This window comes from Rhincodon typus, chromosome 10 (assembly GCF_021869965.1).
Source record: "Rhincodon typus isolate 14 chromosome 10, sRhiTyp1.1, whole genome shotgun sequence".
In the NCBI taxonomy this organism is placed as follows: Eukaryota; Metazoa; Chordata; class Chondrichthyes; order Orectolobiformes; family Rhincodontidae; genus Rhincodon; species Rhincodon typus.
The window spans coordinates 78423948-78439125 of record NC_063341.1 but is presented as its reverse complement, the minus strand read 5'-3'; the positions used below and the strand labels follow the sequence as shown (position 1 = coordinate 78439125).

At 44.2% G+C, this 15178-nt stretch overlaps 1 protein-coding gene across 1 annotated transcript in view; it reads left to right on the top strand.

The window, feature by feature from the left end:
• Positions 1-15178, top strand: part of LOC109937347 (collagen alpha-1(XXIV) chain) — a 180451-nt gene that overhangs the window by 113272 nt on the left and 52001 nt on the right. The window contains exons 5-7 of the mRNA XM_048601567.1: positions 247-300; positions 10493-10546; positions 12664-12717. Coding sequence (XP_048457524.1) covers positions 247-300; positions 10493-10546; positions 12664-12717 — 162 coding nt within the window. The remainder of the gene's footprint in view (positions 1-246; positions 301-10492; positions 10547-12663; positions 12718-15178) is intronic.

Sequence of the window (15178 nt, the reverse complement as noted above, 5' to 3'; positions counted from 1 at the left end):
CATCAGATTTTCTGATGAAGGGTCTAGGCCCGAAACGTCAGCCTTCCTGCTCCTATGATGCTGCTTAGCCTGCTGTGTTCATCCAGCTCTGCACCTTGTTGTCTCGGCTTCTCCAGCATCTGCAGTTCCTACTATCTCTGATTCAATTCCAAATGTGTTTTGTTTTCCTTTCACTAGTTAATATTCATATCGTGAAATGTTAACATGATGCTACCCCTGATGTAATAGTGTGCTTAATGTCCCTAGGGGATACCAGGACAACATGGGAACCCAGGATTACCAGGACTACCAGGCTCAAAGGTATATGTGACTCTGAAGTAATTAATCTGTGTCACTAACTTACCATTTTCCATATGTAAGCAGCCTTTGAAGTATTCCAGCTGCCTTAAAGCATTAAATCATTATCTGCTATGATTGACTGGAGCCATATGTGAATCAAACTCAGGCCCTGGGTGAGGAGTGAGACTCCTCTCTCCCCGCCGGGAAATATGATTGTTTCTCTTGGACTGACATCAAAGGACTCAAATGGCAAAGTTCAAAAAAAAAGCAAAATTTGTTTGTCATTTATTTCCAAATTTTGGGATAAGCTACTTATCTTGTTTCCTAGACCAAGATGTGACTGTGGCTCAGTAGGTAAGATGTAATATGTTTGCACATCATATAGGTTTGAGTCCCACTCCAGAGACAACAGCCTGGAATTCTAGGGTGACCCTCACACTGAACGCTGCAGTGTCAGAGGTGCTACTTTTGGTGGGATGATAAATCGAGGTCCCTTCTGCCCTGTCAGGGGGTGCAAAGGATAATGTGGCTCCATTTTACGGAAGCACAGGGGACACCTCCACAGTGAGAATATCACTGTGGTTTATCCCTCAATCAACATCACTAATCTCATTCTAGTCACTACTACATTGCAGTTTGTGGCATCTTGCCATGTGCAAATTGGTTGCCAAGATTCCCATATGACCACAGCAAATACACTTCAAAAAACCTACTTAATTGGCTGTAAAGTACTTTATGGTGATCTCAGATGGTGAAAGGTGATATATAAATGAAAATCCTTTGTTCAGTTTGGAAACAGCAAATTCCTCGGATAACTTGCATGTTACAATGACTTAGCTCAGGAATGGGGGACGTCTTTCAAACTCTATGATTTTCTTTTCTAGACTGTTTTCCTTGTTAAATAGACTGGGTTTGATTTCCCTGGAGCAGAGGAGGCTGAGGGAGGATCTGATTGAGGTGTAAATGATTATGAGACGCATAGACAGAGTAGATTGTGAGAATCTGTTTCCCATGGCAGACATAACTAAGATAAAAAAAGCATCAGTTTAAGGTGAGGAGTAAGAGGTTTAGAGGAGATTTGAGAAAGGATTTTTTTCACCTGAAGGTGGTAGAAATATGGAATGTGCTGCCTGAGAGGGTGTTGGTGGCAGGTACTGTCAAAACATTTAAGAAGCAACTAGGTGAGCACTTAAAATGCCAGGGCACAGTAGGCTATGGACCAAGTACAAGTAAATGGCGTGGAGGAGTTGGTGTTGGATTAGGGTGGAAAAAGTCAGAAGTCACACAACATCAGGTTATAGTCCCAACAGGTTAATTTGAAATCACAAACTTTTGGAGCGCTGCTCTTTCATCAGGTTCAAATAAACCTGTTGGACTATAACCTGGTGTCGTGTGGCATTTAAATGGGATTAGTGTAGTTTCCTGGTTGTTGGTCAGCATAGAAATTGTGGGCCGAAGGGCCTGTTTTTATGCTGTATGACTCCATGACTTTGTTGATGTGTTTGGGTTTGTTTAAGTATTTTGTTAGTGTCTAAATGTGAACACTGTGTTCACTGTCACCACTCTGTTCACTGTCACCACCTGAAAAATCACTTCCAACTCATTTATGATGTCTCGGTGAATTCCCAGCTCCCAGAATGATAAGCTCTGCACTGTAATCTAATTTTCATCGTCGGTTTATATTGTATACAAGTCAGGAATCCCACAACAGTGATAGAGTTTATACCTTCCTCAGGAAGGGTTTGCTTCAGCTTGTGCTGGCTGTATATATACCAAACCAAACAGTTTGAATTCTAACAGTACAAAGGGATTGATTCTTTCCCCAGAGCCAGGGACAGGTTCTTCCCAACAGTACAATGAAGCCGGCTGAGTTAATGAGGGAGGCTGTGAATCAAGCACTTTCAGAACCTGCTTGTGATTCCATTTCACGCAAGATTCCTTCCACCGTCTCTTGATCTCACTCCTTTGTCTTATCCTTCTGTTCTGTTCTCTCTCCAGCTTTGTTTCTCTAGCTTTCCCTTAAACGTATCGATAATATTTGCATTAGACAGCCCCTGTGGGAGAAGGTTTGGATAAGGACATTTCCTCAGAAATGCGTAAAACATTGTTTAGGCCACAGCCTAAATTATTGTGTGCAGTTCTGGAATCCACATTATAGCAGGGATGTGATAGCACTGGAGAGGGTGCAGAGGATATATACCAGGATGATACGTTGGGTTGGAGAATTTCGGTGATGGAGAGGTTAGACAGACTGAGATTGTTTTCCTTAGAGCAGAGGAGACTGAGAGGGGACATGATCAAGATGGAGAAAATGATGAGGGTCATAGACAAGAGGAAATCTTTGATTGAGCGCTCAATGTCCTGGGGGCAGAGATTTTAAGATAAAGGCTCCGTGGTTTCGAGGAAAAACCTCTTCACCCAGAGGGTAGTGGGAATCTGGAACTCACTGTCTGTAAGGGTGAGAGAACCAGAAGCCCTCATAACATTGAGGAAGTATTTAGCTGTGCACTTGCGATGCCAAGGGTATGGGCCAAGTTCTGGAAAATGGGATTAGAATAGTTAGGCAGCTGTTTTTTGACCAGCACAGACTCAACGGACTGAAGATGTGGCTGTGTTTTCTGGGCTGTAGATGTTATGACTGTATGAATTGGGTTTCATGATACTATCTTATATTAACGGCCTCTACAGGAGGAAACAAAAACAGAAGTTGCTGGAAAAGCTCCGCAGGTCTGGCAGCATCTGTGAAGAGCAATCAGCGTTAATGTTTCGGGTCCGGTGACCCTTGCGCAGTTCTTTCGGTCTTCACAAAAGGAAACACCTTTCAGTATCCACTCAATCAAAGCCTTCATTAGGTCACTACCTCAGCTTAGGCTGCGTTAACCTGCTGCTCCGACACTATCCTTGGAAACATATCTTGCATCAGAGGAGACAGAGGGTAGTTGTGGAGGGGCGTTTTTTTTTTACTGGAGGTCTGTGACCAGCGTGTTCTGCCAGGATCATTAGCTGGGATATCTGTTGTTTATAATATATATAAATGATTTGAATGAAAATGTAAATGGTTTGATGAGTAAGTTTGCAGACAACATAAAAATTGGTGGTGTTGTGGATAGTGAGAGAGGTTACCAAAGGATGCAGCAGGATATAGATCACAGAACATAGAACAGCACAGTACAGGCCCTTCGGCCCATGATGTTGTGCCGAATTTTTACCCTAAAAAACTTCAGTCAGGAATCAGCAGCTTTGATCAGTATTGGGAGTGAACCAATAACCTTGGTGTTTATTTTTAACACTGTGCTCCAACCATAGATCAGTTGGAAAGTTGGACGGAGAAATGGAAGATGGAGTTTAATTTGGACAAGTGTGAGGGGATGTATTTTGGGAGGTCACATGCAAAAGGAAAGTATTCAGTAAGTGTCAGGACCCTGAGGAGCGTTGATGTACAGAGCGATCTTGCGGTGCAGACCCATAACTCCATGAAAGTGGCAACAGAAATGAATAAGGTATAGAAAAGACATTAGTTAGGCCACATTTGGAGTATTGTTTGCAGTTCTGGTCACTACTCTATAGGCTTCGGAGAGGATGCCAAAGAGGTTTACCAGGATGTTGCTTAGTTTGGAGGGTGTTAGCTATAAGGAAAGGTTGGACAAACTTGGATTGTTTTTGCAACAGCATCAGGGCTGCGGGATGACCTGATAGAAATATGTAAACTTATGAGAGGCATGGATAGGATCAATAGTCGGAGTCTTTTTCCTCGGATGGAAATGTCAAATACTAGGGAACACAGGTTTCAGGTGAGAGAGGGAAAGTTTAAAGGACAGTGCGAGCTGAGGAAGAATTTCTTCACTCAGAGAGTTGTAAACCTGAAGAATTCTCCCCCAAAGAGAGAAGTTGGGGCCAGGTCATTAGATATATTCAAGAGGGATCTGGACGTGGCCCCTGTGGTTAAAGGCATCAAGGGGTATGAAAAGAAAGCAGGAATGGGCTACTGAGATTGCATGATCAGCCATGATCATATTGAATGGTGATGCAGGGTCAAAGGGCCAAATGGCCTACTCCTCTACCTGTTTTCTATGTTTCCATGAGACCATGCAGCCTATCATGTTTGTGCCAGCTATCCAAAGAACATTATGACTTAGTGCCAATCTCCTGCCTTTCCCCCCATTCCCTGCAAACCATTTCCATCCAAATTCCAATCCAATGCCCCCTTGAATACCTCAAGTGAACCTGCCTTCACCACATTCCCAGGCAGTGCATTCCAGACCCTAACCACTCACTGAGTGTAAAGTGTTCTTTCGTTAGAAATCACCTTAAATTTGTGCCTTCTCATTCTTTTTATGAACTTGGACAGTTCCTATATGAACCCACTCATGATTTTGAAAGCCTCTATCAAATTTTCTTTCACCCTTCATAGAATCCCTACAGTGTGGAAACAGGCCCTTCAGCCCAACAAGTCCACACTGACCCTCAGAGCATCCCCCCCAAACCCATCCCCCTGTAACCCACCTAATCTACGCATCCCTGAACACTACAGGCGATTTAGCTTGGCCAATCCACCTAGCCTGCACATCTTTGGACTGTGGGAGGAAACCGGAGCACCCGGAGGAAACCCACGCAGACACAGAGAGAATGTGCAACTCTACAGTTGCCCAAGGCTGGAATCAAACCTGGGTCCCTGGTGCTGTGAGGCAGCAGTGCTAACCGCTGAGCCATCGTGCTGCCCCTTCTTCTCTCTAAGGAGAACAATCCCAACTTCTTCAATCTACCTTCATCACAGAAGTATCTCATTCCTGGAAATCACTTCTGCACTCTGTCTCCAATGCATTCATATCTTTCCTATAATGTGGCACATACAACTGTACGCAGTACCCTAGCCGAGGTTTAACAAGTGTCTTATACAAGTACAGTATCACCTCTCGGCTCTTGTACTCTATGTCCCTGTTTAATAATGCAGAGGACACTGCTGCCTCCACTTATCCTGTCACCTTCAATGATGTGTTCATATATACACCCAGGTCCACTTGGTCCTGCATCCTCTTTAGAATTGTACCCCTTATTTCATATTGTTTTTCAATTTTCTCCCAAGCAAAGTGCACAGTTCTGTGCATTGAACTTCACCTTTTTTTTCTAATTCATTCACGGGATGAGGGCATCGTTGGCTAGGCAGCATTTATTACCCATCCCTAACTGCCCTCTGGGCAATTAAGAGTCAACCACATCAATGTGGGTCTAGAGTCACATGTAGGCCAGGTAAGGATGACAGTTTCCTTCCTTAAAGGACATGAGTGAACCAGATGGGGTTTTCCTGACAATCGACAATAGATTCATGGTTATCATTAGATTCTTAATCCTCGATATTTATTGAATTCAAATCCCACCTTCTGCTGTGGCAGGATTTGAACCCAGGTCCCCCAGAACTTTACCATGTCTCTGGATTAACAGTCCAGCGATAATACCACTAGGCCATCGCCTCCCCTCACTTGCCATCTATCTTCCAACTTATCTATGTCCTCTTGCAGTTCTACAGTGTCTTCATCACAGTTTAGTCCCTTGATACTGCAGTGGTAATGTCACCACCCTATTAATGCAGAGACAGGTGAATGTTCTGGGCACATCGATTCAAATCTCATCATGGCAGATAATGGGAGTTGAATTCAATTCATAACGGCTGGAATACCAGCTAGTTTCAGTAACAGTGACCATGAACCTATCATCCATTGTTGGGAAAAACCCACCTGGTTCATTCATGTTCTTTAGGGAAGGAAGCTGCCATCCTCACCTGATCTGGCCTACACGTGACTCCAGTCCCACAGCAATTATAGTCGACTCTTAACTAGCCTCTGAAAGGGCCTAGGCAGCCAATCAGTTCAAGGGTAATGAGGGATGGATAACAAATGCTGACCTTGCTAGTGGCACCCACATCCTATGACAGAATAAAAAAAAACATGAGCGCTAGAGAGAATGCATGTGAATAAGACGCTTGTGATGCAGTGGTAATGTCTCTTACCTATGTGCCAGAAGGTGTGAGTTCAAATCCTACACCTTTCCTAAACATAATATGACCAGACAGGTTGATTAAAAACTTTTTTTTTTGACTGAAAAAGCCTGTGATTTTGGAGGGTCTTGTCATATTACGTGAATTTCTGGAAATAAAGGCTAATAAGAAAGGAAAGGCTTGTCCTCAGCGTTTGATTGTTTCACTGCCTGGGTGTCTGAGTTCTGAGAGATATCCCCCAGTGACAGCACTGTGATAGGAGATAGAAGGATCCAAGGATTGATTGCTGGGGGGTGGTAGCTGCCAGAGGTAACAGCACAGGAGCTGGGGGAGAAACCAAAGCTGATGATTTTCTGGCAATGAATAGACAGGTGGGGAAAGGGAGGGGTGCAATGAGACCTGGGTGTCCTTATAAATTAAAATACAGCAAAAAACTGCACATGCTGGAAGTCTGAAACAAATCACTAGAGAAGCTCAGTAGGTTGGGCAGCCGCAATGGGGAGAAAGCAGGGTCTATGTTTCAAGTCCAGTAACCCTACAAAGAGTTCACTCTGCTTTCTGTCCACACATGTTGCCAATCCTATTAAGTTTCTCCAGCACCTTCTGATTGTGTCTTTGTGAATGAGTTGTTACAAGTAAGGATGCAGGTGTAGTGGGCAGTGAAGAAGCCAAATGGTATGATGGGGATTCATGTACAGGGATGTCCTGCTGCAATTGTGCAGGGCCTTGGTGAGACCACAGCTGGAGTATTGTGTGCAGTTTTGTTCTCCTTATCTGAGGAAGGACGTACTGGTGATGGAGGGAGTTCAACAAAGGTTCACCAGACTGATTCCTGGGATGGCAGGACAGACTTATGAGGAGACACTGGATCGGTTAGAACTATATTCACTGGAGTTTAAAAGAATGGAGGGGAATCTCGTGGAAACTATAAAATTCTAATAGGACCGTACAGGGTGAAGACAGGAAGAATGTTCCTGATGATTGGAGTGTGTAGGGCTCAAGGTTTAAGGATATGGGGTAGGCCATTTACATCTGAGATGAGTAGAAATGCCTTCACCCAGAGGGTGGGGAGTCTGTGGAATTCACTACCACAGGTAAACTGGTTGAGGCTAAAACATTGTATGTTTTCGAGAAGGAGTTAGAAATAGTTCGTAAGGCAAAAGGGATTAAAGGGTATGGAGAGAAAGTGGGAACAGGGGACTGAGTTGGATGATCAGCTATGATTGTATTGAATGTTGGAACAGGCTCGAAGGGCCGAATGGCCTACTCCTCATCCTATTTTTTTTTTCCATGGCACCAAGTGAGAGCTGACCCAGTTAGCAGGACAACTATAAAGAGGTGGATTAATCGATTATTTAAATATTCCAGTTGTCAGAGATTTACTGGTTCACACAAAAGAAAATATTTCTTGACAATGTAGTGCCTCACACAAACTCATTTCCCATAATGTCAAACCAGAGAAAACATGCCTCTAGCGAAATACATTTTTCCTTCTTAAGATGAACTGCCATTTTGTTAATTGTAACATTCCTAAGTGAAAGGGGCTCAGTGTAGTTAATTCAACTTCCAACCAAATTCTTTCACAAGCTAATAATTAAAAAGTTATTGAATAATAGTAAAAAAAATCCATACTGTAATGGCTCACCAGGATTAAATACAGGGTCGAAACATGCCTGGTAATAGAGTGTCACTGAAGAACTCAGTCTCACTCCATCAATAGCAAATTCTACAGGAGTGCCTTTTAACAGGTGTAAAACTCCTCATTTACGCATCTCGGGGATCATATAAATAACAGCTCAAACAAATCTCTGCTGTCCCTAATCGTAACTCACAACAAATCATGTTGCCCCATCACCTTTGTGCTGACTGACCTCTGTTGGTTCCCATCTGCCATTGCTGTGTTTTTGAAGGTATCACTTTTGTTGGAAGATCCCTCAGTAGCCTCCTCCCTCCCTCTCTATGTAATTGCCTTTAGCTCCCTTCAGCAGTTTGAATCCAAAAATATGGAGATTATACTTCAGTATACAGATGTAGTGTGTGTTGGGGGCAGTTCAGAGAAGCTTTCCCAGACTAACATCTGGAATGAGTGGCTAGTTTTATGAGGAAATGTTGGATAGGATAGGCTTGTATCTGCTGGAGTTTAGAAAAGTAAAAAGCAATTTGACTAAAACCTGAGGGGAGGTGAAGATGTTGCGAAACTTGAAAAGGTTCAGAAAAGATTTACAAAGATGTTGCCAGTGTTGGAGCTATAGGGAGAGGCTGAGGGTATTTTCCCTGGAGCGTCAGAGGTGGAGGGGTGACCCTATAGAAGTTTATAAAATCATGAGAGGCATGGATAGGGTGAATAGTCAAGGTCTTTTTCCCAGGGAAGGGGAGCCCAAAACTAAAGGACATAGCTTTAAGGTGAGAGGGGAACAACTTAAAAGGGACCTAAGGGGCAACATTTTCATGCAGAGGGTGGCGCATGTATCGAACTAGCTGCTGGAGGAAGTGGTGGGGGCTGGTACAATTACAACATGTAAAAGATATTTGGACGGTTATTTGAAAAGGAAAGGTTTAGAAGGATATGGGCTAAATGCTAGCAACTGGAACTAGATTAATTTAGAATATCTGGTTGGTGTGGATAAGTTGTACCAAAGGGTCTGTTTCTGTGCTGTACATCTCTATGAATCTCTGACTCTAAGTTGAAAGATATTTCCTCTTGTGGTAGAATCTGAAACTAGGGATAACTGTTTCAAAATCAGCAATCACTCATCAGACAGAGATGAGAAGAATGTTTTTCTCTCCATTAGTGGTGAGTCTCCAGGACTCTTCCTCAATAGGTGGTGATTGCAGAGTCCTTGAATATTTTTAAGGCAGAGGTAGGTTCTTGATAAGTAAAAGGGTGAAAGGTTATCAGGGGATAGGTGTGATCATGGAGTAATCAGATCAGCCATTGTCTTTATTAATGGTGGATCAAGAGGCCGAATGGCCTAATTTGTGTTTTCACATGTGCGTCTCCACTCCTTGAATCCTCACCCCTCCAGCTTCCTCAATTTGAATCTTTCAGCTGCTGTGGTCCCCACCCCATCCCTGGAATTCTCTCTAATCCACTCTTATTTGATTCTCTTTCTCTTACATTCTCTCTTTTTCTGTCTCATTCTCTCTCTCTGTCACATTCTTTCCTCTCTCTGTCTCATTCTCTCTCTCTGTCATGTTCTCTCTATCTGGCTCATTTGCTGTCTCTCTCTCTCTCTCCCTGTCTCTCTTGTGACACTCCTAAAATACTACATCTTTGAGCAAACGTTTGATTCTAAGTCACATCTCATGAGATGACTTGGCATCAGGTTTTCTGTGATTATTGCTGCTTTAGAGCATCTTGGGATAGTTTCCTTGGTTATAAGTGCTATGGAAATGCAGGTTGTTGCCCTTGTAACTCACCAGGTTTACCAATGGGATACTGCTGTGCAGATAGACCATCAGGTGTCCCACTGCTAAACTTTATGTCTGTTTATGGGAGCTTTCTGTCACCATAGTCTAAAGCACTTTGCCACACCCAGGGGAGATTAAGTATAAACTATCTGTAAGGCTGGGTGCTATAACAACGCACTCTCGCTCAATCCTCTGCTGCATTGTCAGCCTAGATTCAGTGCTCAGACCTGGGGTAGGGTTTGAACCCACAGCCTCTGACTCATCATTAGCCAGTGCCAACAAACCTGATGAAGTTATTTCAACTACAGAGAAGGGTGCTTTGCTTTGGACGGACCCTCTTAGTTTCTGCCCACTGCTGAACAGTGCACAAATACAAAACCCTGCTGATGAGTAATAGCAAAACATTCTGATGGCCAAGCTTGCTTTAATTGAGTTGAATTGAAACCCTTTTCATGCCTATTAGAGTCTAATGGGTGGTGAGCATGTGGCAGAGTTAACTTTCCACTTGTTGACTTAATTCTGAAGGAGAGAGGGGAGACGCAGGTGCAATTTGCCTCACATAGGTGCTAAATGTCTGAACAAATTAACCTTTCGTGCAACAGTTTATCTGTGGAATGCTGCAGACCAGTCATTGATAATAGTGTTATATTCACTGCAGTACGTGAGATTATTTACATCTACATATTTATAAAGCCGCATTTATTTTCACTGATGATTTGCATTGTCTGATGTTCTATCTGATAAGTCACAGTGAGTTGACTTGCCTTCTGTTTGTTTATTATGTTGGTGCATACATAATTCCTACATTAGGGTCCAAAAGGTGAACCAGGCCTATTCCCCATTAAAGCGCCACCCGGAGAACAGGTAAATTGGTCTGGGATCTCATCTGTGTCATGGGGAGTCTTATGTGTAACGGTGTCTGTGCTGTCCATTCCTGTACATCACTGCTCGTTGTCTGCATGGTGCACGCTGAAATATTCTTCTCTTTGAAGGAGGCTTGGTTACCAAAGAAATGAGAATTGCAGAGCCTGGTCAATGTGAATGGTTTCAGTATGAAGACGTGGGTTTTTTGCAAAGTGTTGATGTGTTCTGCATGTCTTGTTTCCGCAGTTGTCATCGGTGTTCCATCTGTATGTGTTTTCTGTTTTATGTGGGTTTGGATTTGCACGGGTTCACAGGGTGTGGGCAGGGAGACCTGGAGGGTCTCACTGTTGTCCATTAGCTTTTCATGTCCTTCTCGCATGTGGTGTTGGATCTGAATGATCTTTCCAACTTGCATGAGATTATTTGGGAGCAGTGATCTCGACCTTTTGTCAGTCAGGGTAGATTTAATCAAATTGGTGTCTTTAAAATGAACAGCACCAGCATTTAGGAGGTTAGGAACAGCAGGAAGCTATTCAACCCCTTGAACCTGTCCCACCATTCAATTAGATTATGTTTGATCTCAACTCTCTTTACTCACCTTAATGTCACGTTCCATGATAACTTCGCAAATCAATCTCAGTTCTACTTGTTCCGTTCAAGGGAGAGTGCATGAGTATTTCTGCAGAAATGCTGTTGGACTTCTCTCCTGAATGGTGTGGCTCTAATTTTAATATTGTCCCACCACTGTTTTCATTTCAAATCTCACTCCCCACCTCCTTCCCCTGTCTCCCTCAAAATCTCCCTCCCCACCTCCTGCTCCCATCTCCCTCCCCTCTTCCTTCTCCCATCTCCCTCCCCACCTCCTTCTCCCATTTCCCTCCTCACTTCCTTCTCCCATCTCCCTCCCCACCTCCTCCTCCCATCTCCCTCGCCACGTCCTCCTTCCCTACCTCCCTCCCTACCTCCCTCCCCACCTCCTTCTCCCGCCTCCTCCCGCCTCCCTCCCCCATCTCCCTCCCCACCTCCCTTCACATCTCCCTCCCTACCTCCCTCCCCATCACTCTCCACATTTCCCTTCCTACCTCCCTCCCTACTTCCCTCCCCATCACTCTCCACATTTCCCTTCCTACCTCCCTCCGTACCTCCCATAAATACATAAGACATTATTTTGTTCATCGTTCCAAACTAAGAAGGAGGGAACACTGCTCTCAGGTAACTTCCTGTGGAACAATAGCCCTGTTAAAAGTGTGATTTTACATGCTCTTTCAATTATAACTCATTCAGACTGTGATACAAAATCTTCTTTCACCTGATTTCTCAAGGCTCACTCATTGTTTAGTCAGTCTTCATGTCGATGATTCTGGAAGCTCCTTGAAAGCACATAAAGACGTGCTCACATGAATTAGGAGGAACCGGAGGCCATTCAGCCCCTCCGTACCTGCTCTGCCATTCAATGGCTGTGCTGATTCCTGCTTGTCCTAAGTAAATATGAGCCCATTCAAACAGGGTGGTGCTAGGAAGTGGGAGATGTTTGGGGGCGGGGAAGGATTTTCTCAAAGATTTCAAGGCAAACTGCTGAGATGTTTACCTTGGGAGAGTTGCCTGTGATTTAAAGTTTACTCCTCTCCCCCTTTCCCGGTGTAAACAACTGATGTCCACAAACTTTGCAAACATATGGGTAACTGACAGCGTCTCTGGGGGATGGGGAACGGATGGGTGGTGGGAACAGCCTCTCATCATCTCCCCTTTCAAACCCTCTGGGGAATATGGATTTCAATGAGATCTACGTTCTCATTCCACACAGAACAGAGAAGGTAGGAAAACACTAAAGATATTCAATCGAGCACAGAATCATACAACACCGAAGGAAGCTATTCAGCCCATTGTGCCAAAACTAGCTCTTTGGGTGAGTTGTCCAATTTTCCCCCCTGCTCCTGCCTTATCATCAAGTGCCCTGTAACTTTTTCCCTGGTACCTTCTTTGAATTCAGCATGCTACACACCTACCAGAAGTGATAGTAGAATTTCCTTAATGCATAAAATATTTAGTTTGATACCTTTGTATCTGATCTTGTGATTTTATTTTTCTTTATCTCTCTCTCTCTCACACACAAACAGGGCGATCCAGGTCCCATCGGTCCAATTGGTCCTCCTGGTCCACCAGGTCAAAAGGTAAAAAGCTGCTGTTTGTTCATAAAAATTTTTCATTGAGAGTATGCATTCAAAGAAAAAGAATCAAAATGTTGGAATGTCTTGAGCCCTGCCTTATTTTCTCCATCTGGTGAACTTCAACACATTGTTTTCTTGTAGAATTGGGTTTTGCTTGCTTAAAGACAGAACTGTTTCAGGAAAAAGTGAATTTGAACAGGCAATACTAACCTGCTTGGGGATTTTAAAATGTCAGTGAACAATGTCATTGTGCAGCAATGATTTGAATTCTATCCTGGGAAAGTGTCTGAAATGAGCAAAGTTCCATCTTTAAATTCATGGTGTTGCATTAATGGGACTGGGTCCTGACTGCGACTCTAACCATCTCCTGGTTGATGTTCCATTGTCTTCATCTTCGTAAATTCCAAAACTCCACAGCCCTCTTCCTAATTCCCCTCCAGTGCCAGTCACCCATCACTGACCTACCTTGGATCCCAAGCTGACAGTTTTGAAAATTCTAATCCTTGTTTTCAGATCCAACCTCTGTGCCCCTCCCATCTCTGTAACCTCCACCAAGACGTTGAGTGGCTTGGAGCAGAACTTGCCAGTGGTGGGTGTTCCCTTGTTTCTGCTGCCCTTGTCCTTCTAGGTATATGTGGTTGTCAGTTTAGGAGATGCTGTCTAAGGAGCCTTGAGGAATTTATAGAATCCCTACAGTGTGGAAACAGGCCCTTCGGCCCAACAAGTCCACACCGACCCTTGTAGCATCTCACCCAGACCCATCCGCCTATAACCCACACATTCCTGAACACTATGGGCAATTTAGCATGACCAATCCACCTAGCCTGCACATCTTTGGGCTGTGGGAGGAAACTGGAGCAAACCCGAGCAAACCCATGCAAACACGGGGAGAATGTGCAAACTCCACACAGACAGTCGCCCGAGGCTGGAATCAAACCCGGGTCCCTGGCGCTGTGAGGCTGCAGTGCTAACCACTGAGCCACCGTGCCGCCCTTGAGGGATTGAGGATTCCTTGAGGAATTTATGCAGGGCATCTGCTACTGAAAGTTGGTGGTGGAGGGATTGGGTGCTTGTGGGTGTGGTATCCATCTAGTGAGCTGCTTTGTCCTGGATAGTATTAACCTTCTTGAGTGTTGTTGGAGCTGCATCCATCCAGGCAAGTGGGGAGTATTCCATCACACTCCTGACTTGTGCCTTGTAGATGGTGGACAGGCTTTGGGGAGTCAGGAGATTAGTCACCCACTGCAGGATTCCTAGCATCTGACCTGCTCTTGTAGCTGCTGTGTTTATGAAATTTAAACAATGGATAACTGTTTTCCAATGCTTTCTCCATGGCAACATCTCGACTGCTCAGAGACCACTTGCCAACTAACCAGGAGCCTGTTTCTCATAGAATAAATTGGTGTTCCTCCTTTGATGCCTTGGCATTCTTGTAAAGCTGTCCTGATGAGGGCGGGGCTGTAGATGTTGTCTACATAGACTTTAGCATGACCTTTGACAAGGTCTCTCGTGGCAGGCTGATACCAAAGGTGAAATCACATGAGATCTGCAATGAGCTGGTAGGATGGAAACAGAACTGGCTTAGTCATAGAAGACAGAGAGTAGCGGTAGAAGGGTGTCTTTTTGACTGGAGATCTGTGACCAGCGGTGTCCTGCAGGGACCATGCTGGGACCCGTGTTGTTTGTAATACATATAACTGATTTGGAAGAGAATGTAGGTGGCCTGATTAGTAAGTTTGTGGATGACACAAAGATTGGGAGAGCTGTGGATAGTGAGGAGGATTGCCAGAGGATACAGCAGGATATGGATAGCCTGGAGACTCAGGCGGAGAAATGGCAGATGGAGTTTAATCTGGATAAATGCAAAGTGATGCATTTTGGAAGATCTAATGCAGGAGGGAAGTATGCAGAAAATGGTAGAACCCTTAAAAGCATCAACATACAAGGGGAGGCAATGGCCTAGTGGTATTATCACTGGACTGTTAATCCAGACACCCAGATAACATTCTGGGGACCCGGTTCAAATCCCACCATGGCAGATGGTGGAATTTGAATTCAATACAAATATCTGGAATTAAGAGTCTAATGATGACTGTGAATCCATTGCCGATTCTCGGAAAAACCCCTCTGTTCACTAATGTCCCTTAGGGAAGGAAACTGCTATCCTTACCTGGTCTGGCCTGCATGTGACTCCAGACCCAGCAATGTGGTTGACTCTGAACTCGCCTCTGGGCAATTAGGGATGGACAATAAATGCTGCCTGGCCAGTGACATCTTCATCCTGTTAATGAATAAGAAAAAAATACAGAGGGATCTAGGTTTCAGCTTGCTGAAAGTGGCAACACAAGTGGATAAGATGCTCAAGAAGGTGCATGGCATGCTTGTCTTCATCAGTCAGGATCTAGAGTAGAAAAAATGGCAAGTCATGTTGCAGCAGTATAGAACTTTAGTCAGGCCGCATTTA